Source organism: Saccoglossus kowalevskii, chromosome 11, assembly GCF_978046115.1.
Source record: "Saccoglossus kowalevskii chromosome 11, keSacKowa6.1, whole genome shotgun sequence".
Lineage (NCBI taxonomy): Eukaryota > Metazoa > Hemichordata > Enteropneusta > Harrimaniidae > Saccoglossus > Saccoglossus kowalevskii.
The window spans coordinates 30,869,320-30,894,923 of NC_140651.1; the positions used below are offsets into that span (position 1 = coordinate 30,869,320).

The 25,604-nt window shown below is 33.8% G+C and overlaps 1 protein-coding gene across 1 annotated transcript; it reads right to left on the minus strand.

Annotated features, from left to right (window-relative positions):
• Positions 1 to 126: 126 nt before the first annotated feature.
• LOC100371581 (ATP-dependent chromatin remodeler CHD1L-like) lies at positions 127 to 25,386 on the minus strand. Its single transcript, XM_006819753.3, has 23 exons — positions 25,098 to 25,386; positions 24,547 to 24,659; positions 24,341 to 24,447; positions 24,034 to 24,145; positions 23,248 to 23,361; positions 22,963 to 23,122; positions 22,607 to 22,765; positions 21,662 to 21,757; positions 20,851 to 21,021; positions 20,417 to 20,530; positions 19,797 to 19,911; positions 19,041 to 19,191; positions 18,322 to 18,502; positions 18,132 to 18,215; positions 17,330 to 17,478; positions 14,878 to 14,957; positions 14,238 to 14,437; positions 5,660 to 5,758; positions 5,132 to 5,202; positions 4,673 to 4,787; positions 4,088 to 4,196; positions 3,113 to 3,355; positions 127 to 1,995 (listed from the first exon to the last, which is right to left on the minus strand). Exons 1-23 carry the CDS (start codon positions 25,195 to 25,197, stop codon positions 1,800 to 1,802), a joined length of 3,039 nt encoding a protein of 1,012 aa, XP_006819816.2. The 5' UTR covers positions 25,198 to 25,386; the 3' UTR covers positions 127 to 1,799.
• Between the last annotated feature and the right edge of the window lie 218 nt (positions 25,387 to 25,604).

The following is a 25,604-nucleotide window of genomic DNA, read 5'->3' on the forward strand; positions in this document are numbered from 1 at the left end:
CTATAAACATTGCAATATGTCTTTCTATCAGTATAATTCAGTCAAGGTTATGGAGTTCAAATGACTTTCAAATAGTTTTGCTGATGATGGTAATGTAATATACATCAATGAAGAAATAAATAAATATTGAGTAAAAAAAAATATTTAATATTTTTCAAATAACTAGCAAAAATAGAAAACAATTTCATTTACAAATATACAGTATCTATAGTAAAACACATATAATACATAACAGACATATGATATTTTCACTCAGAATAAATTTTCACTATTTTCGCTGAAGGTATGATTCAGTGAAAATATTCAGCGAATATACCTTTTTTTCCTATATTTTACATGTCAAAAATCAGTGAGAAAAAAATTCCATACAAAACATCTAAAAAGTCTTTTCAGCGAAAATTTATTCCAGCTAAGATAAAGTATTTTACAGTATGTAGTGTACGATACTGTCTTCCATCAGATTCAGAAATGCATCACTGCTACGATTACAGACATCACATTATTGATCATAAAAAATTACAAATTAAGTTCAACAGTATGTTTACAATATCAAGTGCAACTCTACATCAATCCATGTAAGGCGGATTATTAGTAAACAAAGTGTCAAGTTGACAGCTTTAATACTTAATTTAATAGAAGGATATTTTTGTAAGCTGCAATCAATTGTTTTTACTTTCGTAATAATGTAATTTAAATAAACGTACCTGGTAAATTGGTAGACATGGGTAAGGTGTAAAATGTAATCAGCAATTTTATTTGTCTGTAATTTGTATAAAGATATTATTTTTTGTAAGCATATAAAGCATTTTCCAAATTAAATGTCGTAATTCATACGCAATTTCCAATTTTGATTATTAAACACAGATTGGCACAAATATTATAAAAATTAGGAATTTGCTTTATCTGTAAAGTGTAAAAACCTATTTATTACTGTAAATGGAACTTTGCATTTTATTTTCTGTAAAAACATAAAATGCCTTTTTTATTTCCTGTAACCTGTACGTGCTACCCCCTCTTGCCCTCCCTCTTAATATATATTCTATACTCAAAAAATTTTTGAGGAATTTGACAATATATTCTTTTAAACTGAAATCTGGTAATTTGTAATTTAATTTGTTGACAGTTAATTGATGTGTAAAATGTAAACAAATATAAATGTAACTGGTCACTGAGATCTGACATGCATGTGATTGGTAACTGTATTACAGATAAACTGAAATCTATTTGGTTTGAATCAGTGGATGAGTTATATTAATCTAAACGTGAGTATTTTTACTATGAGAAATCAATTAGTATTCTAGTGCCTTATGATATACAGTGAACCCTTGCTAAGTCACACCTTAGTAAGTTGCGATTTCAGATAAGACGCGAGTAGTGGGATGCTCCCAAAAATTTGATTGTGTAGTGCCAAGTTTTGAATTACAAGAACTAATTATTCGATGCATCTTAAAGGGCAACTTAGCAACTTCTGACTGTACGTAAAAAAACTCTCATTGTCTACTGGTGAAACCAAGTAAAGGGGATGCACGTGACCTAGCAGTTGGTTAGTCCACTTTTCGTGGGTGGGTAAAGAATGAGGAAAAGCATGTGTATGTGCTTTTTCCCCATTTTCAATGCATGAACCCCCCCCCCCCCCCCTTTCACAAGGCTCCTCGGCAAGTCACGACCCCCCAATAAGTCTTGGTTTTTTTGCTTGGATCCCACCACCCACAACTTAGCGAGGGATCACTGTGTATGATTATGAATTATTATTTGTAGCAATGCAGCATGTTAGATCATCGTACATGGCCACCATTCATTTACACATCAATTCTATAGGGCTCCTCAGACAGTCGTTTTTTCTTTGCAATACAGTCTTGTAACCACTGTACTGACACCAACTGAATGTGCCGGTTCTCCTTACTGGCCAACTGAAGAGTTTCAGCATCTACATCAATGTTGCCGATGAAGTGAGTGGTTTCCATGGTAACTTGCTTGTGTAAGTCACCATCATAAGTGAGAAAGGTTAAGGAGATAATAGTATTTGATGGAGAACTTGGAAAACTTTTAATAAAATATTTGATCATCAACGAATGTAATATATGCACTATGTTAAATTGGATTACATGGCAATCAATATTGTCCTGTTTTTATCAACAGACTTTAGAACAAAATGGCCGCCACGATCTCATTGGGAGAGCCATAAGATTTGTTTTTATTCATCAAATAGTCTTCTATTGTCTCCTGTTAGTTTGGATCCAAAGGTTGCAAGTGATTGATTTTCTGGAATGTTACACCAATATCTTTAACCATATGAAACAGTTTAACTTTAACAACAAGCATTTTGGGGGAAATTCTCTTTGATAGTGAAAGTACCAGGATGTGTGACCTTCAGAGGTCATGCATAATATTGCATTATAATTATGGAGAAAAACACGTCTTATGGTTCTGTCACAAGATCTTGGTAGCAGTCTGTCTCTAAGGCCTATTTAAAACTTCTTCATAATGAGCTGAATATATTGTAATCACTTATATTTTGGAAGACAAATTTTCATGAAATATTGACTATTTTACTGACATTTTTAAGACAGGGGAGGTCACAATGACTTTTGCTCCCAAATCATGCTATAGTAACAGTTGCATTTTGAGATCATTGCAAAAACATTATGAAAGCTTCCATGGATAGCCAAATAAATGGCATCAGAAGGTGTCGTGTTAATGCGAATAAAGTACAAAATGTGGTAAATAGACGCAGGGATTTGTTTATACAAGGCAACAGGGGCGCAGCGCCTTCATGCCATGGCCATGCACCCCCTTACCCTGGGGAGCAGATCCTCTGGCAACCATCAAATTCTGATTGACTGACAGGGATCACATGTGGCCACAGTCTTCAACCATGACCTCTCTGATAGTAATTTTGGCGCCAAGGAAGCCATAGAATGCTCCATATTAACTTAGAATTATCGCAAATCCACACCCTGTTAGGGAGAACCCTATCTCCCCCACTTGGTGGCACCACTGAATTGCAGTGCTCCCTCTTGCAGTTTTTTTCTAGAAAAAACCCTGAGGTGTTTGTTGAAAAGACGCATATATTTCCCTTGATTAAATGATTATAGTAACATTGAAAGGATATGCAATCAGAAATCTTGTCAGTTTCTTTCTTTCACTCTCATCAATTTCATGAAAGTATACAGCAACCCTAGATAGGAAGTCAGGCAAAATTGCATTCTGGGAATCTTCATCAGATGCATCATGGGACTTTGACGTTGATGGCTGAGTTTCATCACTAAATGATGTGGAAGGCTGAGGATCATCATTGGATGCGGTATTGGAAAGTTGTTTTTGTAGACTTCTATTTTTTCTTGGGAAATAATATCTTGTGAGAAAGTTAAGAAGGTAATTCTATTGGATAAAAAAAACAGTGATGATGTTTGATCAAGTTTGGTACATGTCATGTATTTTCATGTATTGAACAAAAATAGAAATCTCCTACAGCTTGAAGGGTGTTCTCCACCTTGTACAACTATGAAAATTAAAAATTGAAGTTTGTCATCTAGACGAAATAACGATTTCAGAACACGCCCATAGTATTCTGTCAACTGACCCAACAAAAACATGATTACTTTTTAGCTCCATCGTCAACTTCATTGAATGGGACTAATCCTATTACTGATTGTCAATTGTCGTTGTCCTTGTCAAATTTTCACTTTTTTTACTTCTGCTTGAAAAGCGCAAGTCTGATTGCTAATTAAACATATCATAACATAAACATTGCTATCAGCAGAGATATCTCAGCTTGTTTTTAAGTATGGTTTAAAATGTAAACAATTTTCTAATGCTAAGTGGAATCCCAATTGTTCTACGTTTATTTATCATAAGAATGAATATACTTGTATCCGGTAAAAATGAATGATTAGCTTTGCTTCAAATAATGAAAGAAACACTGTTCTCCACCAGAGAGTGCGCAATGCCAAATAACTATATACAACTATATATATTTTCAAATTCAATAAATTCTGACACAAAATCTTACTAAATCAACGTCAACTCAAAGTTGTTCTCAAGGTCATACAAATGTAGCAGGAACTTCAAATATAAATAAGGATACATATTGGTTGGAATTCCCTTTGACGATAGATGTTTTCGGATAAGTCTCTCGGTACCGTACCAATTGAATCCATGTGTGGCGTAGCCAATACGAGGAAGATGAACACTTGCTATCAAGACAGATAAAAAGAAATTACAAATGAGAAGAAAAGTTGTTTTATTACTGGTATCATTTGGCCCACATTTAAGAAAGTCATTTTGTCCTGGTGTACTTAATGATTTAACCACTGATCACTTAATGGGACTGAAATCATTAACTCAACCAGGTTAGTATGCACACTACAATACATCATGTAGTTTTAATCAATCTAGTTTGGCACAGTTCTACTCACAGTCTAGACCAGTTACACTCAAATTTAAAAAACAAAAAACATAACACAAAATAAAATAATATTGGCCCATTCAATCTAATCATCATTTTCTGAGCGGCTTTGTATAAAATTGTCATTTTGCAGTATTATATATATTGTAGATAGGGGTGAAAACATAATCCTCAACTCAGTTTCCATAGCAACTATGTATAACAAAATCATATTGAAAGTTAATGATACACCAGTAATCACATTCCATTGGGGTGAAGACTCACCATTCATTTTCTTAGCTGCTTTGTAGATTCTCTGTAGCCCCTGGCTGAGTGCTAATAACTTAATACCAGATAGTCGTCCTTTTTTATCTCTGTGTTGTGCAATGATGACAGCACACTGTGAAAAACAGAAGAACTAAATTTATTTAGGAGCCAATATTTCAAATTTTTAAATGACGCATGTCACTCAGGACCTCAGAAATACATACCGGTATATTAATATTAAGGCTTAGGCATCACATTATAACATTTCTTTATATTTCAATGAAAATTACAAGGTCTTTTACTTGAATGCCAAAGTCACTTTAATAATCTCTCACAAAATAAACCTGCATAACTTGTTCAATATTTATCAAAAATGTCGACCAAGATTCATAAAAATTTGAAAATCATGGTGAGAAATTAAAAGGTTAAGCAAGTTCAATATAGATGAACCTACAGAACTTGACCTTTGACACTTACCATGTCTCTTCCATCTTCTCTTTTCTCCACATCATCTATGGGAATAAGATGAGCATCACCAAGCGCTAAATCTGAAATACATCAAAATACAGTATTTTGTTTTAGGTATTTCCTTCAGACCAGAAAGATTATCATGCTATGGAGTCCTCTCGCAGATTGTGATTCTTTTGTCACCAAGAATGGATACGACTCCCTAAGTTGCTTATTTCTTCAGACTAATCTGGAAAATGCAGGTTGTTGTAACTGTTTGAATGAATGGACTACCAAAAATTGGTAACCATATTTGAATCTAAACTAAACTGTCATACTGAATGAGAAATTTGGAAGAATGGTTGTTGTCGTCTTCTCAGCTCAAAAATGATCACTGTCTGAACACATTTTGTAATTAAAAAAATAATTACCAGGCACACAAGTTTTCCAGTCTCACTTTGATCATGATTTAATAAAAACAATAGAATTACCCAACCAAACACTTGAGGGCAGTACAATTGTGAGTTACCGGTAGGGGGTGGGTGCAAACAGTCTTACCTTGCATTTTACCAGCTAGTTGGTAGTGTTCTTCTGGCTGTGGGGATCTGGCTGAAATTGCAGAAAATAGGCCACCCGTACCCCACCTACCACTGTCATCTGTAAATAAATATGTAATAATAAGACAAAAAAGAATCGTCAGTTACAAACTGACAGGACATAATGTTAGGTCATGCATATAATAATATTTAGCAATAGAATCTGGTAAAACAATACAATTTTTATGACATTTGCAAATAGCTCTTTTATTTTAAAAATTATTGTATTCTCAAAATTGTGTAAAGTTGAAGTTTTTGAAATATTCATATACTGTATGAATATTAAATTTATAACCACACCACAACTACATAGAAGTAATATCAAACAGATGATTTTCTTCAAAATCTAGTGTTTAGATGATTTTCTGTTACTTCGAAATCCAGTGTTATGCTTGAAATCAATCATAGAAACAGGAGAAACAAAAAGATATTAACAGCGTCCGGATTACTTTCGGAAATTCCGTCGCTCTTCGGAAAGTTTTAATTTTCACAACTTTTGAATATTAATTCATACTTTTAGGTTAGTGAGGAGGTTATAATAATTTTTCATTTCACTTTAACTCTGTTTTTTTCACCCCTCAGACCCCTTTAAAAAGTCACTTCTGGCCATTGTAATGGCCACTATTTTTTTTAATGGCCAGAATATCAACCAGAACTTTTTTAATGGTCAAAATATTGACCAGTAAAATCCAACTGGTAGTTATAATGAGCACTATTTTTACACTGGTCAGAATAATAGTTTTTTTTTATTTAATGATGGAGTGGGTGACAATCTATTTTTTTAATGGGTATTATAATGATCATTTTATTTTTCATTATATGAATAAAATGGTCATTTTTTTTTCATGTCACAGATATACCCAGTAATGGCACATTGGGATTGACAGCTCTCCTCTTTTTCCTCCCTCGCTTCAGTTTGCTTCAATTTTAAGCCAGTAAAATTGTAGGTAAACGTAAAATACAAGATTTTGAAAAATTTGAAATAAGGAATTATATATCTTGAAATAATATGAAGTTTTGGGTTAATTTGTTTTTGAAATCACAACAGATCATGCACTTGATACTGTTGATTTAATAATATACATTGTATAGTGTAATGCAATAGGTTATTAAACATATAAGATGACCTGTTTTCAAAATACAGTATAGACTCTTATCACGGGCGCTAACGAAGTTTGTGCAAACATGAGCCCAGGCTAATCACCCAAAATACCATTATACTTGATGTCCATTCGAAAATTTGACTATTATATTCATAACTATTCTTATTCATAACTATACTAAACTTGACAATCATTACAAGCACATTCTGTGACATTCTTGAGATAAAAATGGACTGACAATGAGACTCTGTACTACTTCCTGTTCTTATAAAGGCATTGTCTATCATTATAATACCTTGAACAAACAAGCAAGACATTCACTACTGAACATTCGAACAGTGTGCAACCCCCAAAATACTCAGCAACTGACTTTCCACCAAAAAAAAGTCACATAAACAGCTGGTTACTCCAAAAACTCACAGGGAGTTACTCCAAAAAGTCACATAAACAGCGAGTTATTAATCCGAAAAAAGAGCCCGTCTTTATGAGTGGGGTTAAGCTCAAACATAAACAAAATTCACATTTTTATAATGACAAAAAACCAAATGTTCAGTCTTCAAATACACCCAAACTACAACATTTTACATTGAAATACTTAATCAGTAACTTTTCATAATGTGTGTTATAAACTGTAGAAGTTTATGTGGAAGACCGGGTCGATGGAAGGTGATTTTAAAGTGGCTTAGACACAATCAACTAAAAAATACCCATGATGCTCTGCTTCATTTTTATATTCTGCTATTATGAATGGTTTAATGCGATATGAAAAATATCTGTGAAAATATTCCACGACTACTGCATGTGTACAAAACGGTGTTGGGTGGTTCAGTAAGTTATATGGGGGGGGGGTCTAGCATAGCGCTCCATGTGTGTAGCTAGCTGACTTACCAGTGAATGGCATGTTTGTTTGCTCACGGTATTATAATGCTGGACAATAGTAATGTTCATGCTACATGAAGTACTGGCTAAGATTTAAGCTGATGTTTGCATTTTGACTCGACCATGCATTGAGAGGGCCAGTCCTTAGCACGGGCTAAGGGGTGCCATCAGTCGATGATTTTGTTAAGCAGCTGTTTACGAACGCAACATTTCTGCTGCTGACATGTTTCGTTCAAATTTATGAAGCGACGTGCACTAAAAAGCGAGCAAAGACGGACCCATTTATTTGGATGCACAGAAACAGTATTATTAGTGCATGTCGTAGACAGCGAACCAAATTGGAGTTGTTGTATGCTCTACTACAGCGACCCAATCAGTGTGGAAGCGTGTACGGAGTGATGACTGGTGGGATACTAGTAGACGACTTCTCCAGAAGTCAAAGATATGGTGTTTCGCATGCGTGCGCATGCCGTTTTGGGGTGTAATGTAAATTTGCACATGTGATGTTTTGCTTCTGAGTGTACCAATCAACGTCACAAAAATTCCATTCTATCAACTATCAGCAAACTCGTATCGGAAGCACCACAATGGTTTAAAAAAAAACAATTGAAAAAACTGGTGATATTAATAAAAAAAAATAAGCATTATAAATCAATAAAACATGGAAAAGGAATGAAAAAACAAATATTAAAGGAGAAAAATATATGGTGGTTGGTTTATTTTGGTTAACAGCGTAGTTATGGTACTGTACCATTGCTGTTTATTTGTTTGTTCATAATTGCTGCTTCCCTTGGGAAACAAGTTTGGGTGTTCTTAGTCAGTGCACAGACCCTCAACACTGTGGCCTGTGCTATAACTGTTGGGCCCTCCTGTGAGTGAACACAATTGCGTATAGATGATATGCAAACATTTGGGATTAGCTTAAATCTTAGCCTGCACTTGGTCAAAGTCCTTCTAAGGACTGTGACTTGGTGTAGCCTGAAACCAGACTACTGTGGATCAGCGATGTTTTGTAATGGATTACCGGTACCTCCCTGATGAGTACATTTAAATAACAATGGAAACTAGCATATCACTGGCAACACATACAAGGATTTTGGCAAATTTTCACTGTTTTGTATAAAACTATTTTCACAACAACATTAATGTTTTACAATAAATTATACCAAACATATGTATAATTTAGTAGCAGTAAAACTTTTTAATTTTTTTTTTAATTAAGAATGCACCAATCTCACTAGGAATCTATTCAAATCTAACCCTTAGTGTGCTATTAATAATGGCTCATCAAATGTATTGAATTACTGAACTGAAACACACATCTTTGTATAGTTTCCAAAACTAAAATATTATTTCATGCTCTGCCCCCTCTCATGTAACAGTTTGTTATGAATATGTACATTATTTAAAATCATTTTAAAAATGCGACTGGAATGTCCAGGCCCAAACTTCTGCTGCTGCAACATCCGTCTATTCCTGCATGTACATGCAATTGTTTCTCTGAGATTCTGCATGCAGCCAGTTTATTTTTTGAACTGAATAACACATTTCTAGAAGTTTATTTTTACATTTCCAGATAACACTATCTATAATTTAACACTTCCAAGTGTGATTTTTAACAAGCGTTTATGTTTAGCTAACCAAAGGGAAACAAAAGCATAATGACAGGAAGTCACCACAGCCGAAAGTATGACAAAGGCTTACGCTTCAAAAAATGACTGGAAAGTAAATAATTTATAACCAAAGACCGTCTATGCATAAACAACTAAAGATCTGGGATGTACAGCTTTGCAAAGTAAAAAAGTCATATGGGGGAGGGAGGGGGTTAAAACATTGCTTCAAAACATCATCTTAATTATTCAGCTCAGTGTACAAACATGAAGTACAGAAATTGAATAATTAATGAAAACATTAAACAAAACAAGTATATGTAAGCAATACTAAAAGTATGCCATGTTTTATTTTTGATGTAGTGCACAGCCATAGAGACTGTTTTAGTGGATAATAGTATTTTAGGTTTGCAATGTCATACTCCTCCAGATATTAATCAAGTTTTATTAAGAGGCGATTAGCTTAAGGAGGGGGCTGTGCAAAATGTTTTTTCTCCTCTTTGTTTTTGTGCTATTCTTTTTCTAGTGTAAAATATTTTTTCTCCAAGATGTAGGAATGTCAAATTTTTCCCGATTATTGATCTCTGCAGGATTTTTTCAATATTATGGAAAGCAATGTACAGTGACTCTACACAATTGGAATTTTCAAAATCTGTGTGCAAGCGTAAAACTGATAAACATGTGAATGCTAAACCATTGCATCCATCAATACTGGTTAAACTTTTTTCTTCCCTTAACGTCCATAAATCCTGGTTCTTCAACTTCTTATGTCCCATATATATAGTTTTTTCCTTTTTATAAATTGTCATTTTCTGCAAAAAATAATTCAGTTTGCTATTAGCTTACAATGACCAGTTTTTAATTAATACACTTTGTAACCAATTTTGGAAACAAATGTTTGTGGTGTCTGTGTATGCTGGCATATTTCTGTCCTCACAAATAGCAATGTCGATAAAATGACATCTTGTGATATGGTAATTTCTCCCCTATGCAACTCAGATATACTTCCAAAAAATGATACCCGGTACATTCTGATTGAAAAAATATAAATATCGAAAAATGCATCTAGACAACAGAATAATATAAAATCAAATTGTTTCCTAACCGAATATATTAAGGGGTTGTGCCATATATACACACAGTTTGTCTTTTGAGAGACTAGGACAGTACTTTGCTGTACTTGGGAACCTAATTTCTGAGAACAATAGGGGGATTTAACTTCCTACAAGACAAGAGACAAAAGAATGTTATGTAACAATGCAGCTGCATGATTTTGTCTCTCAAAAATAGGAAGCTGTGTACATACAAAATTATTGAGTCCCTCCACAATGGGAATGCCACCATGAATGTGCAACTTCATCGATCCCCTGTACTTTCACAAAATAAATAATTGTATTATAATTATGATATTATGATACAATACCATATTTGCTCTAAAATTACACTTGTGGATACTAAATCATGAAAATATTACTTATTTCGACCATTGAATATCCCTGTAATTTACCTAAGCGTATGTGCTGCTAATAGAGTAATTATAGTAAGTGTAATATTGTTTCTATATTTTTTTCAAAATCAAGAAAATGATATTAAAAATATAAAAACAGTTTAATTTGAAAAATGATATAATGGTATTCAGATGGTTATGATTTAAGCATAGACCTTAGAAAACAGGGACATGCAACTTCTGTCTGAGACAAAAGAAAATCCAGTATCCTATGTGCAATGTGGGTTATAACCTCCCTAGAAGATTTATACATCTAAAACAGTTTTTACTAGTATTCCCATTGGTCAGTGTATAACGAGTGCACTATATATCTGTTCTAAATATGATGAAAAATCCACTTGTTATAATGACACAAATTTTCACAGGTCATTGTTTACTTTTAGCCAGTTTTGTTTCCTTGCAGAGAAACTTACCATTTTTGTTTTCCTTTCCTGATTTCATAGTGGAATAAAAATTTAATTTTTAATTTCACTCGCATCAAGAGAATGGACTTGGCTATTTTGATCAAATTTAATTTTTCTGATTATATTCCAACCACAAAATTGTCTCATTTTGTGTAGCTACACCCTGGCAGCCATGTTTGGCTTATGAAACAGGAGAGGATGTAACAGTGGTGTTGACATAGATTTATTATCAGTTTCTCTAAGGTGTTAATTTGGTAGAGGATTATAACTAAGCTTACTTGAAAGGGATACCCATGGTAGCATGCCCCTGTTCCCGTTATATAGACTAAATATTTTTTTGTCCAAGTTGAGCCAGAGTACCCATGATCAATTTGATGGACCCAGAAACGCCCAGGACTTTTACTGACTGCATATTACACCTTCATTATAATTTGTTTAATTTTCACCCATTTGCCCCCTGGATCTTCAATAGTAGTGTTCATGCTACACAATGTATGGGCTAAGATTTAAGCTAATCTCGTATGTTTGAGTTCATGCACAGAAGGAAACGATGGTTAGCACTGGGTAAGAACGCCCAAACTTATTAAGAATAGGCAAAAGCTGCAGGAATTTTAATTATGATTGCTCAGTTAGAGTAACTAGGAAGGTTAGTTCTACAGTTATAAAACAATACCAAAGCAAATTCAGAAAGTGCAAATTGCAGAATAACAGGAAGTAGCACAGAGTCTCATCATCAGTTCATTTTTTTCTTGAGTAAATTTCTCTATAAGTGTTAACGTTGATTGTCATGCAGGAAATGGCACACCGAAATAAAAAGTTATGAATATAGTAGTAAATCTCCTAAATGAACATTGAATACAATGGTTTTTTTAGCCAAACTAACCGCTCATGCATGTTTTGTTTTGCCTGTGCTAAGGCTCTGGACTGACCAGATTTACTCTGTACTTAGTATTTCTTAGCCTGTGTTCATGCAAATTTTTTCTAGCACAGGCTAAGGTATTGGACCTCTTAGCCTTTGCTGAAGAGCTCTGCCTGAATACTACTAATAAGTGTCTTCTGTTTATTCCTTCCTTAGGCGCATACATTTAGGTTCACTTCCCTTTTATATTGATCTCTACAACTCATTCAAATCAAATTGGGCTCAAAGATGGGCAAAGAATATTAGATTTAATTGAAATTTAGTTTAAATCTACGCTAAATTAAAAGTTATTTTGAGTATGGGAGTTTTTTTTGTGCGCAAAGAAAATGAACTGTTGCACACTGTGGGCATATATCATCTTATACTAGTTTACAGGAAAAAGGGATTCTGTATGGTATTTGACGTTATGGGCATAATATATATAGTTCATACATGGTTACTAAATTAGATTTCTCAATGTACAGTACACTATTGTTGGTATTGTCTGAAGAGAAAAAAAAAAAAACAATATACATAATCTTTGAAAATTAAAAAAAAAAAACATTTTGCAGTCAGTTAAATTATATTAATAATTTGAAAACATTGCCATGAATGGAAACAAATTTATGTTGATGTTTTTTGCAGATTTCAGGAGTTGGAAATAACCTTTGTTTATACTTTTCTTGTATTAACAAACATAGGAGCTAATCCTCATTAACACCTAGGTACTGGAGCTTGTTGTTTGACAATTATGAATGATAATGAAACAGTACTTACACAGTGAGCCATGACTGAACAAAAAATTGCACATTTATTTTTTTCCAAAAAATAGGTATGATAGTACATAAAGCAAATGCCACAGTGTTTTTTAATTTATATAATTTTTGAAAAACAAAAACTAAAGCCACAAAAGACTATCCTGCTACATAAACAGCAACAAAAGTATCTAATATTGTATTGAAGTCATTGTAAAATAATTATAAATTCATACCTTGATGTGCCAGTTGCAGTACAGCAATCGTCCTATAATTCAACACCATCTAAATACTCCGCAGGTTATGTAGTCCACCAGCAGTCACTGGCATCAGCGTTACTATAAAATTTCACTGGGGATCGAGGCATTATTCGCGAAATTTCATTTAAGTGTACTTGCGCCAGTAAAACTTTGAAAAATAAATTCCCACACGTATATTGACTCGCACGAGGTAGAAGGTTTTTTTCTGGGCCATTATATTAGTGACATGAACAAAAATACTGGTCATGTTATGTATGTAATGAAAAATAAAATGACCATTATAATGCCCATCAAAAAAAAATGTCATCAACTCCATCATTTAAAAAGCAATTGTAATTATTCTGACCAGTATAAAAAACATGGGTCATTAAAACCACCATTTTAAAAACACTGGTAAATATTTTGGCCACTTAAAAAAATCTGGTAAATATTCTGGCCATTAAGATAATAGTGACCATTATAATGGCCAGAAGTGACTTTTTAAAGGGGTCTGAGGGGTGAAAAAAACAGAGTTAAAGTGAAATGAAAAATTATTATAACCTTCTCACTAACCTAAAAGCACAAATAAATATTCAAAAGTTTTGAAAATTAAAACTTTCCGAAACGCGACGGAATTTCCGAAAGTAATCCGGACGCTGTTTATTACACATAGGTCTAAACAGTAGAGTTGTAAAAACCTTCTTTGGGGGAATTTTAACGTTAAATAATGTGCTATATACATTTGCTGATGAACAATTTTGATAAAGTAAGGGTATCCCAGCATCATGTACCCCACTGATATTTTTTGTTGTGATACTGTGAACTATAAAACAAAGAATTTAAGTTCAAATACCTATACTTTTGCAACAGATGTTCAGGCATTGCTACCATTATGCAAGATCTCTCAGTGTAGATTATACATGAATTCACTTCACTAAACATAAGGGGTTGGTTAGCGATAATAGGAGCAGTAAGTAACAAAATATTCTTAATTGTAAACCCCCAACAAAATTTCTGAGGCAGTCCTCGAGTATAAGCCCACCCCTAATTTTTCTGATTTTCCATGTTCAGGCACCTGGGCTTATGATTGGGGAAGTAGGGTATATATTATATTGCCAGGCAAAAAGCAGTGCGTATTGCCTTACCAACACAGTGTACTATGATAGCATCCTGGCCATCTGTACCAACAGGATGTGTAACATCACCACTGACGTAATTTATAGCTTTTCTTAGTTGCTTCTCCTCATCCAATGTTGCTAAGATCTCTTCTTCATCTTCCTCTTCATCTTCTGTTTCCATAGAGATATTAGAAGTCTCATAGCTATTAGCTTTCCAGATCTCATCTCTGTAACAAAGAATAAAATCAAATTAAAGTGTAAATAAATCAGTACAACACAATCTAATTAAAATTTGATGTAGGTAGAGATTATGGCCGCCAAAAATTACGCCTCTATCTACAACTGACCAACTACCAATATGAAAAATGTTTTCAAGTCTCACAGAAACCAATCTTGTCACAGACTGCTTTCTAGAGTGACATAACCTGTTTTAGTAAGAGATGAAGAGATGCTCCAAATGTGATTTGCACAAGTTGTTAGTCAGATATAGTTTTATGCATATACACCAGCAGCCAATATTCACCACAACCACTGCCTTTAGACTAATATAATTTGATTGAATATAAAATAACTTCTTTACCAACCATCAAGTAGAGCTGAATACCTCTTTTCATTCATAATCCAAACATTATTTCCTGATTTAAACAAGATGACATAAAACTTTTACCTTCTCTTTCTTCGTTCTTGCGCTCTTCTAATTTCTTCTTCTTCTAAAAGTCTTGCTCTTTTTGCAGCCGCTTCTTCTCTCTGTTAAAATGTATGAAAGGGTAAGCCATCAATCCCTGGGAATACACTAAAAAATTATGGGACACTTGGAACTGTTATACCATTTTACTGCAATTGTCAACTTTGACCTTTAACGCCACCATTGCTGTTGTCAACTTTGGCCCTTAACCATGTCACTGCTATTTACAACTTTGACCCTTATGGTATAGATGCAGGTTCATGAGTGAATTTTCTTTTTTTTGCTTTTTATTATCCAAACAGTCTTGGCTATAGACTGTTAAAATTTTACAGCATTGTGAATAGTAGAACATACTCAAAAGACGATTTTAAAATATAGATAACAGGTGCAAACATTATCTCTTTTGAATGCTTAGCAAGATTTAGCAAGGCTGTACATAAATAATCAAAAATAAACATGGTGCAAAAAGTAATGACGGGATCTCCATATTATGCACTATATTTAACTTTTTACAAAACGATAATAGCTTTAAATTTGGAACTGTTACAGCCATTTTAATTATGAGCATTAGCAAACTTCTTACTGAGTGAATGGTTATGCAAATTAGCCATTATCTCCACTTGTGTTTTTCAGTTTACCATGGAAGTTCAAATCTAAGTAGCTCGCACAATTCTTGTTTATTTTGAGTAAAACTTTCACACAAGGTTTATCAGTTGTTTATTAACAAAGGGGCATCCAGGCGTATATATAGTATGTTTTGTTTTCATATTACAAAGTTGTCAAGCAGGATGTGTGCCGTATAGTCAATCCCTGTCAGTATTTCACACTTCGAATGTCATTGTCCGAGAATGCAAAGCTTTAAAAATAAGCCCAGACGTCCTTTTGTTCGTAGAGACGTTGTCAAAATAGTGTGAAAATGTCAAGACAAACTGACAAAAACTGTGAGAGCTAATTAATTTTCAATCTCTCTGACCAACCAGAAAACACGAACGGAGATAATGGTCATTTTATGAAAGTGACGTTAATCGTCCACAAAAATGGCTATTGCATCACAACGACATGCCAAAATCCATCATACACCGACGCTTCCTGATGTTCAATCGTCAGATAAAAAAATAAAATAAAAATATTACAATACTAGGGAAACGGACGTAAAATCGTCCGCGGAGTCAAAACCTTGCGTGAAAACTGTCATGGCGTCGTGTTATCTTTTCCACTTAGGGAGGGACACAATAAAGCAGATGAGATATTCATACAGTTATACAAACATAGCGACCGCCATTGGGTGGGTTGAGTCTAAATTTACCTTTCCTCATACCTTTAACTCATACTCTGTATGACGTAGTTTTTCACGATCTCCGGTGAAATGGATCGTGCGAAGTTAGACGGCAAGGTTGAAATGGGCCGTAATAACGAACCCTGACCTCTGGAAATATCTCATTCATAGAGTGCCATAGTACCAGAGGTCGCCGAGCATGGCCATACAACGTACTTTGCCACATCGCTACAGATGCATGCTAGCTGACAAGGGGGTTTCCGATTAAGGTAACCAAGAGTGTGTGGTTTTTCCGCGGTGTTTAAAAACAGCATCTCGTTGCCGATGTTTCTGTAATTTTCAGGTATTTTTGTATTTTTAAGTAACCGAGCATTTCACATTTGTGTATTTTGCCACTGAAAAGTTAGTTATCGATGACAGCATAGCAATGGTCTGAATGGTGTTTATCCATCATTACATCGTAATGCTATCAGCACAGTGATCGTTGCAGCGAAACGACAAATGTAAAATTAGTCAGTTTTATAATGCCTTCGGAGAAAAAATTGCGTGGAAAAAAAAAAATATTTAACAGTACTCCACTGGAAGCTGCCAGACTAGAAGTTGTCAACAAGTTGCGAGATAAAGGTGACAAAGTTTACTTATCATTTACAACTGTATGTTTTTTGTATTCCGCTTGCATGCTGGAAGCGTCTACGTCTTGTCTTTTTTTTTGTAGTTTGCAAGACTAGTTGTTAGCGCTTGAGGTAAGTTAAACAGGGTCGCGGACAGGAAGTTACACATCGCCGCACCGTAACTGAGGCCAGCAACTCATTTGCATATAACATCAACAGTGACTTGTCAATCAAAGAGTAACGTAAACAAACTTTCAGGACTTTTAATCACATACGCGTGTTTCGATTCCCTATATTTTAAAATCCATTTTTGGACATGTTCCAGCATTTCACAAAATTTGTCCCAAAAGTAAGCAAATTAAAGTTGTGTTTGTCCAATTCAAAAACTAACATTGATTTTTTAGGAAAATAACAGAAAATTGATTTGTATTAAAATGTTTGCAAGAAATCAATTTAACCAACAAGAATGAGTTTTTTTCTGCATGGAATTCGCAATGAGATTGATGTAAAAGTAAAATTTGATTAACTCAAACTTATTCATCAATACCTTTTTCTTCCTCTCTTCTTTCTCCTCATCTGTCAGTACTTTTCTCTTTCTGCTTGGCAACTGATGTGGTAGCATAGTTGCCGTGGCACTTCTGTGCTTCCTCATTAAGCGTTTCTCTGACATTGATTCTTGCTGTAAGGACAACTCACCTGAATAGTGGAGAATATGATCAAGTTAAAACAATATGTCATTGAATGCTTGTTTAACAAGATATGTCCAGTACATGAATCTGTATTGTGACAATGCAGTACCATAGGCATTGTGTGTGTGCTGTCACTTCAGGGGTTCGAACTCCAAACATGAACATTTTTGAGTTGCTCAAATAGTTTTTGAAGAAAAATGACTGAAAACAATCATTTACAGTGGAGTATATCTCAAGCATTTGTAATATCCAATTCATACCTCCCCCCACCCCTCTGAGAATTACCAGTACACACATTTATAACACTACAAAGCAAACTTCTACTGAACGTGTTCGTGCACAGTAGAAAATAGCAGACAGATGGCAGAAATAACTGAATATTAAATAATTTTATATTCAACTGCTTTGAGATGAGTGAACATTTATTTAACTTTTTGGAATATTTATTTAAATTTTTGGAATAAAACTACTCCCAAAACCATTACAGATACTTAATTAAAACAAACCACTGTGAATTTTAGCTTTTATATTTTACATGAAAATCCCAATTTAATGTCAAGGTCAAAAATATCACTTTTAGACACGTCTGTGAACACCAAATGTGCTGCTATGACTCAGGTAATAGTCACAGATTGGAAAGAAAATTAAATCCATTGTCACCTGCTATTAAATCGTCAAACGCCTTTTGATCAGCCATGCTGGGTTCCACCGAGTAGTCCTTGCCTTCAAACACATACATGTTAGCTAAAATAAATAACCACATTAACAAATACATTAGATTCATGATCCAAATGATTTATAAATTACTAATCTAAATAGAAAATAATGAAAGGCTTAAAATAAATCCAACCTTGTTCCTCTAAGGTATCAAGTTCATCATCTTCTTTCATCGCCATGGTATCTGCCTCCTCTTTCAACTGCCATTCACCATTGATGCTTGCTCCAAGGATCTTTTTGAAGTCTTTCTCATTCATATTTTTTTCTTCAGAGTCAAATAATTTATCAAGACCAAACTTCAGCATATCAGTCAACTAATAATTAATAAAACTGTAATTATGACGATCACTCTAAACTGACTGCATAATGTTTCCTAAAAAAGTCACTATAATTTATATTACGTAAGTTTTTGATAAGGACTCATATGATCAAATTGATTTTCAAGAATAGAGTGATGAGGAATCTTACTGACCAGAAAAATTATTTTTATTGTTGGGCCTTATCATATCAAAATTTTGACGAATTATATTTTATAATTATCTATATGCAAAATAAATCAAAACATGCCTTTTTTAGCGTCTATAGACATTCAATATATATGTAAATTACCTGATTACTATGCACACTATAATCTACTTCTGTAGTATTTCTAGTCTTTCATATAAATATGTAATATGCAAATTAATAAAAACATACCTATTCTACAATGTTGCATATTTATGCAAAATATTATACATAAAAATATCAAGATTTAAATATGCAAAGTTAATGAAACCTACCTTCCTTAATGTTGTACTCAATACATTTCATATTTATGCAAATTAGCTGATTAATATGCACACTACAACCTACCTTCTGTGGTGTTTCTGCTGGTCCAGCTGCCCCCAGTGAAAACTGACCACCTTCAATAACAGTATTTGTGAGACTCAGCTTCTCATCAGCTCTCTTTAAAATTATTTCCTCCACTGTGTCCCGTCCCACCAATCGAATAATTTTCACAGGTCTGAAAAATGAAATAAATCCAATTAAATTCAGACAGTTTTGATGTATTGCATCAAAGATTAAATTTTCTCACAAACCACTAGAGCTGTATTCTTTATTTAACTACTTTACAAAACAACATGATTGATGATGAACATGATCTGATGTCAGCTCACTACTGGCCAACTGAAGTGTGTATTTATATTCTAAATTAACAGAGACTCTTTGGTCACAGTACACTGAATGTAGGCAGAGCACAAAATGGCCACCAGTTCGCCACTTTAAATCGAATCACACACAAAAAAATGACGTGCATCAGTAACCAGCCTCGACTGATGTCAAAGTTTGAATGAAATTGGTCAAGGCATGTCTGAGAAACCGTTGATGACATGTCCAAATGTTAATTTTTTTGGACAAAAATGGTCACCAGTTGGTCGATGTGCACATATCTGTCATTATGACTTGTCTTTGTACCAGCTTTGAAAAAAATATGTTTAGGCGTCTCTGAGAAAAGACAATGGACAGACTACGTCCAACGAGGGAAAAAAATGTGGCATGTGTTCAAATTTCATGTAAACAACTGCAACACTTAAATCAAAATAGAAGTTAATATTATTTTCTACTTACTTGGTTTGTCCAATTCTGTGTGCTCTAGCAGCGGCTTGTAAATCATTCTGTGGATTGAAATCACTATCTACAAATATGACAGTATCAGCACTGGCAAGATTTAGTCCCTGTCCACCTATAAAATAATGACATTAGGTTATTTTACTTGTTTTAAAAAATCATTCAACATTTTTAGACAAAAATATTTTGTAGTATTCACAAAATACCCTATTACATCTTAACCTTTTCAGCACCAGATTTTCTCACCAAAATTGTTCTTATATTCATCAATATTTTTTTATATGAACCCTAATTTTGAATTAATTTTCATTCTTTTTTAATTTGGCTATTTGTGTCCCAATCTTCTGAAGGAAAGTGCAGACTATAAACAGAACTATTTTGTGAATTTATGATGAAAAGAGAGAACTGGGGGTGAAAAGGCTAAAGTAAACCTGTTTCAGGATTTACTTGTCTGTAAATACGACCTTTAGCAGATCTCTAAAAACTGGCCACTCTGAGTATGTAAACATTCAATGTTGTGTGAGCACACCCTTATTCATGTGCAGTTTTGCTGACACTGTCACAAAATACATAACCCCTGTACACCCAAACAACTTGTATATTGAAACAAAATGACTGACCTGCTTTTGTACTCAGTAAAAATATAAATGTATCGTCTTGTTCATTGAAATTCCGCACTGCTAAAAATCTTTCCTCCCCTCTGACTGAGCCATCAAGTCGTTCATAACTGTAGCCTGGAAGAAAATGAATTATAAAAAAATATATATTAATAAATTTGTCAAACTAGTCAAGACACACTTGCAATTGCTTTGTGACAAAATTGAAGCCTTCCAACAATTTTATACCTGTATTTTATCATGACAACAAGATGTAGGTTATAATGCCACAGTAAATATAAACTTGACAGGAAATGTGAGGAAGAAACAATCTTACAGTCCCTCAATAACATCCTAGCACCCCTACCCCAAACAGTGGTGCAGGCAACTGTAAATTTTTTTCTATTTGGTTCAATCCACTTTTACACATAGGCAGGGGGTGTTAAGCATCTACTTACCTCTGTAACCTAGATAATCTTGTATAATATCAAGCATTCTTGTCATTTGTGAAAACAACAATACTTTGTGTGCGCGTGAATTCAGAAATGATAAAAGCTGATCCAGTAAATGTAGTTTTGCACTGGCTTCTATTAGATGCTCACCAAGCTCAAATGGTTCCGGTTCAACACCTGAAAAAATAAGTCAACAGTATTATGGTTCCATAAATACTTCACTTAAAAACATGTACTGTCAGTGGTCAGCCTCACAGCAGGGAGCTTGAGGCTGTCGTCTGGCACAGAAATATTTAAAAGAAATAAAAAACAGTAACCAAGGAGATAAGAGGTAAATTACATAAATTCACAGGACAGTATGCACACTAGTTCTATCCAATGCTAAATATTGGATTTAGTAAGATAAGTATGAATGAATGTATTGAAATGATATTTTTATATGCTTAAGTTAATGAATTTTACATACAGTAAAAGTAATTGATAAATTAGAGAAACTTTAGATTAAATCATTAGTGTAATATTGTGACAGTGTGACTGCAGTAAAATATAAACAAACAACACTAAGTATACATGCATTTACTGAAAGTCACTTACATAACAGTATGCTGATGAGCTGTTACTAACAACCAGTGAATGAAAATTTCATTTTTATTTCTATTTTCATGTACTCTTTATTTTCAAAGAAAAATCATACTTAAACAGAGATTCACAATGCTAGTAAAAGCTCCTGCTTTTTCTGATTCTCTGGTTGTACTTACCGGTACTGATGTATTGTGGGATACCAAGTGGGGGAGGGGATAAACTATTGTTCACTTACCATCAAAGAGGTATGGGTGATTGACACACTTCCTGAGTTGTATAAGAATGTTATTTAGTCGGGTTTTATTGGAACCATCAGGATTCTGGAATGCATCTGTAGAAAACAAAATATTAAGACTACTACCTTGCAACTATATGCATAATTAAAGAGACTCTAAATATGTATTCATTTATTTGTATTTTATTGATTGATTGATTGATTGAATGAATGAATGAATGAATGAATGAATGAATGAATGATTGATTGAATGAATGATTGATTGATTGATTGAATGAATGATTGAATGATTGAATGAATGAATGAATGAATGAATGAATGAATGAATGAATGAAATGAGTATGCATTACCATAGTTGTCCGAGTATAAACCCCTGCTTGAGTATAAGCTTTGTATGTTATTATATAAATAATCAACAATTGTGAAACACACCACGACCAGACTGCGCAACTGTGATCATTTGCTACAAAGCGATGCAGCTGTGTTAGTTTTTATTTGAAACTTCGTTTAGAATATTCTTTTGTTACCTAAAACGTACAGACCAATATTCACATGAAATGCAGGGTCGAATGCTGTTCCACTTAGTAAAGCACCCAAGAGTGATTAGTGGCCCCGGGGCGTAACGGCTGACCCTCAAGTTAATTTGGACGATGCTAGTCGATGAAGACACTCTGGTATCGTACACGTGGCGATTTGTTTATGAATAAATTACCGCTTCGGAGAATTAAGTTTTAAATTTTATCTGTTTATAAGCCTCCCCCTAATTTTTCGTCAATTTGCCGTTTTCCCAAAGAGATTTATACTCGAACAACTACAATAATTTAATCACAAAGTTTTAATTCCGAAGTGTACTTGATCATCATTGTAAACAGGTTCAGTATATGATAAAAAGATGACTCAAATTCCATAAAATGATGATGTATTCATAGGTTGTTCATTTCTCACCTATATCCTTAGTAAGAATAGCTTTATAATATGTCTTCTGAATATCTGAAATACCGTGATACAGAATAACTTCTGACTTCTTTGGCAAATCCAGAACTACCTCTGATTTAACTCTACGTAGTAAAAGTGGCTGTAATATGGAGTGCAACTCTTTTGCCTCTGAAATGATACACACATTACTTGAGTGTGAACCATTGAGTATGAGTATGATTGGTTCTCAACAGTCACATGGTTAGAGAGCAAGCATGTGGTTGGTTGGTTGGTTGGTTAGTCATAAGACTCATAATGTAATAATTAATTCTGATTGGTTTACTCATAACACATGATCAATATGCAGAAATCTGATTGGTTCATACCATTACTGTCAGCTTTGACATCACTATATGACTCTACAAATTCTTCACAATAACTGCTTTTAAAAATGGATGGTGCAACAAACGACAACAAAGCAAACAACTCGGTAAGATTGTTCTGAACTGGAGTTCCTGTCAGGAGTACGCAGTGGCTGATATCAAACTGTGGAGACAAGACGAATGAAATGATGATTTTACATTATTACATTTGTCACTATGTTATATTGTACTTTGAACATTTGTAGTTAGAAGATAACTTATCAACTCTTCCAATTTGCAACTCCTTACCTCCAATAATGTTTTATGGAGAAGTGAATTCTTGTTCTTTAATCTGTGTGCTTCGTCTACGACCAGTGAAGTCCATTTGAACTTACCAAGGAAAGCTGAGTCCTTGAGACATAACTACAAATATAAGAATTGTACATGGTCAGATTGTTACAGTTTAACACTTCAACTAGACCTAGATCAAATCCAAAAGTTGTCACAGGTTATTTTGGATGGCATGGCAAGCTTGTATATTAAATATCAATAATGTTTAAAAAAAAAACTATGAGTGGAATTTTAGTGAAAACCAACTGAGCATTTTTTTCTAATATTACCAATACTAAAGTTAGAAAATTAATTTCAATCAGTGATGACACTGTTTACTTGCATGTCTATTTCATTTTTACAATTTTTGGACACTTGGTTCTCAATTGAGCACATGCATCTTCTCAGCACAATTTTTTATTCTTATTTTAAATGTGGATAAATACTTTATCTTACTATCGACAGAATCCCTTAATTTGTTTAAATTTCACATTTTATATGACTGATGTACTAACATTAGAATGTTTTCAAAGGACGTGATTATGCACATTGGTTTTCTGGTTTGATTGATAAAGATGAAGGGAATGGTTTTGTTGTGTCGATAGTATAATATTTGCATAAAATACTAAGTTTAATTTGCATATAGCTGAGTCAACATACCTACCCATAATGCATTTGTACTCAAATTCCCATCTTATATACTATGCATTTACCTCATTTTCAAACCTCCCAGCATACCCACAATGCTTTGCATTTACCCCTCACCTCATAAGTTGAAAGAAATACATCATAATTTTTTGTGGACGACTCTTCCCTGAGTTCTTCTCGTTTATCTTTGTCTCCCATGTACAGCATTACTTTCAGTTTGGGAGAAAATCTGAAAATACACAATACTTAGTAATCAATAGCTTGTATTTTTTTTCCTGCCATAATTTGCCCATTTTTGAGTATTTTTAAACTATAAAATATTTTACATTGTAAATCGTTATCCTGCCAGCCCAGCCCTATGTACTTTTATATGACTTGACCAGATAAGGAATATTAATTAATAATTAGTAATTCTAAGGCTTACCTTTCTAGTTCATTTTTCCAATTTGGAATAACAGATAATGGACAGAGGATGAGATAAGGATCTTTAAGATCTCCAGACCCATATAAGTATGTCAAGAATGAAATAGTCTACAAATGAGAAATGATTATGAATTGGTGATATTCTGATATTTTCATATATTATTGATATTTAGCGAATGCATTGCAGAGAAAAAATTGTGTACTAACCTGGCAAGTTTTTCCTAGCCCCATTTCATCACCAAGAATACATCCATGGTTTCTATGCCAACGCTGTATGAGCCAATTGACACCTTCAAGCTGGTATGGACGGAGAGTGATTCCTGCATTTGACAAATTATGATAATGACTTAAAGTGATGACACAAGTTAAAACATAATGGTTGGTGAAATTAACACACAGTACTGTGTTATCATTTAACATGATGTGATTAAACACATGTAGGAATTATTATCTTCTTTTGGCAAAATATCTAAAAAACACTTTATTTGCATGTGAACATTTTGTTTCACTATTTGTTCTTGTGCTATGGCTTTGTAATTTACTATTCTAAACTCTTTGATGGCTTCAGTAGTGTAATAATAAAGTTACAATGCAATATACAGAATACAAGTGGCATTGCAGCCACCGCGTCGGTCAGGACAGTGAACAGTGAGAGTAGCATATACGCTTTATATAATACAGACACCTACCACTTTCATTTACACTTATTGATGAATACATAGGTTGAAACTATAGAGAATACATGCAATACAACTTACCTGTTAATCCACGTTCATTGAGTTTGTCAGCGGTCACACATTTCTTACTGAAGTCGAAATTCTCGTTGATTTCGTTGAGTTTTCTCCTGATTCGATCCATGATGTACTACCCTCGCGTGTTTAAATGTGAAATGCCCGGTTTCCCCGTTGATTCAACAATATATCTACTAACAGTACAAAATGATTCATTTCCAATGCTGATTCAGCAAAAGCACTGACAAAAATATGCCGCTTTCATTTCTATACAAAGGCCGCCATTTCGATAAAGTGCGCCACCAACAATAAAATAGGTGAAAACAAAATGTAATCCGTACCTAACTGTGGGGGCGCAATGATCCGGATCCAATACAGTGCTTATTTGGCAGCACAATTTACTGACCGGTAATTGTAGTGTGAATAATAATTACAAGATGCTTACGTCTCAAAAAACACAATTATTTTTTTCTTTTAGGTTTTTTCATTGTATTGTTTCTAATAACAAATTTGTATCGTAATTTTTTTATTCGT

Bases quoted from the DNA above. Each gene is read 5' to 3' on its own strand.
- LOC100371581 (XM_006819753.3), bottom strand. From the start codon at position 25,197: ATGGATCGAATCAGGAGAAAACTCAACGAAATCAACGAGAATTTCGAC. The intron at 24,146-24,340 runs GTAAGCCTTAGA...GTGTATTTTCAG, and splicing joins TGGAAAAATGAACTAGAAAG to ATTTTCTCCCAAACTGAAAG. The intron at 3,356-4,087 runs GTATCCTTATTT...CTTTCTCACAAG, and splicing joins AAGGGAATTCCAACCAATAT to ATATTATTTCCCAAGAAAAA.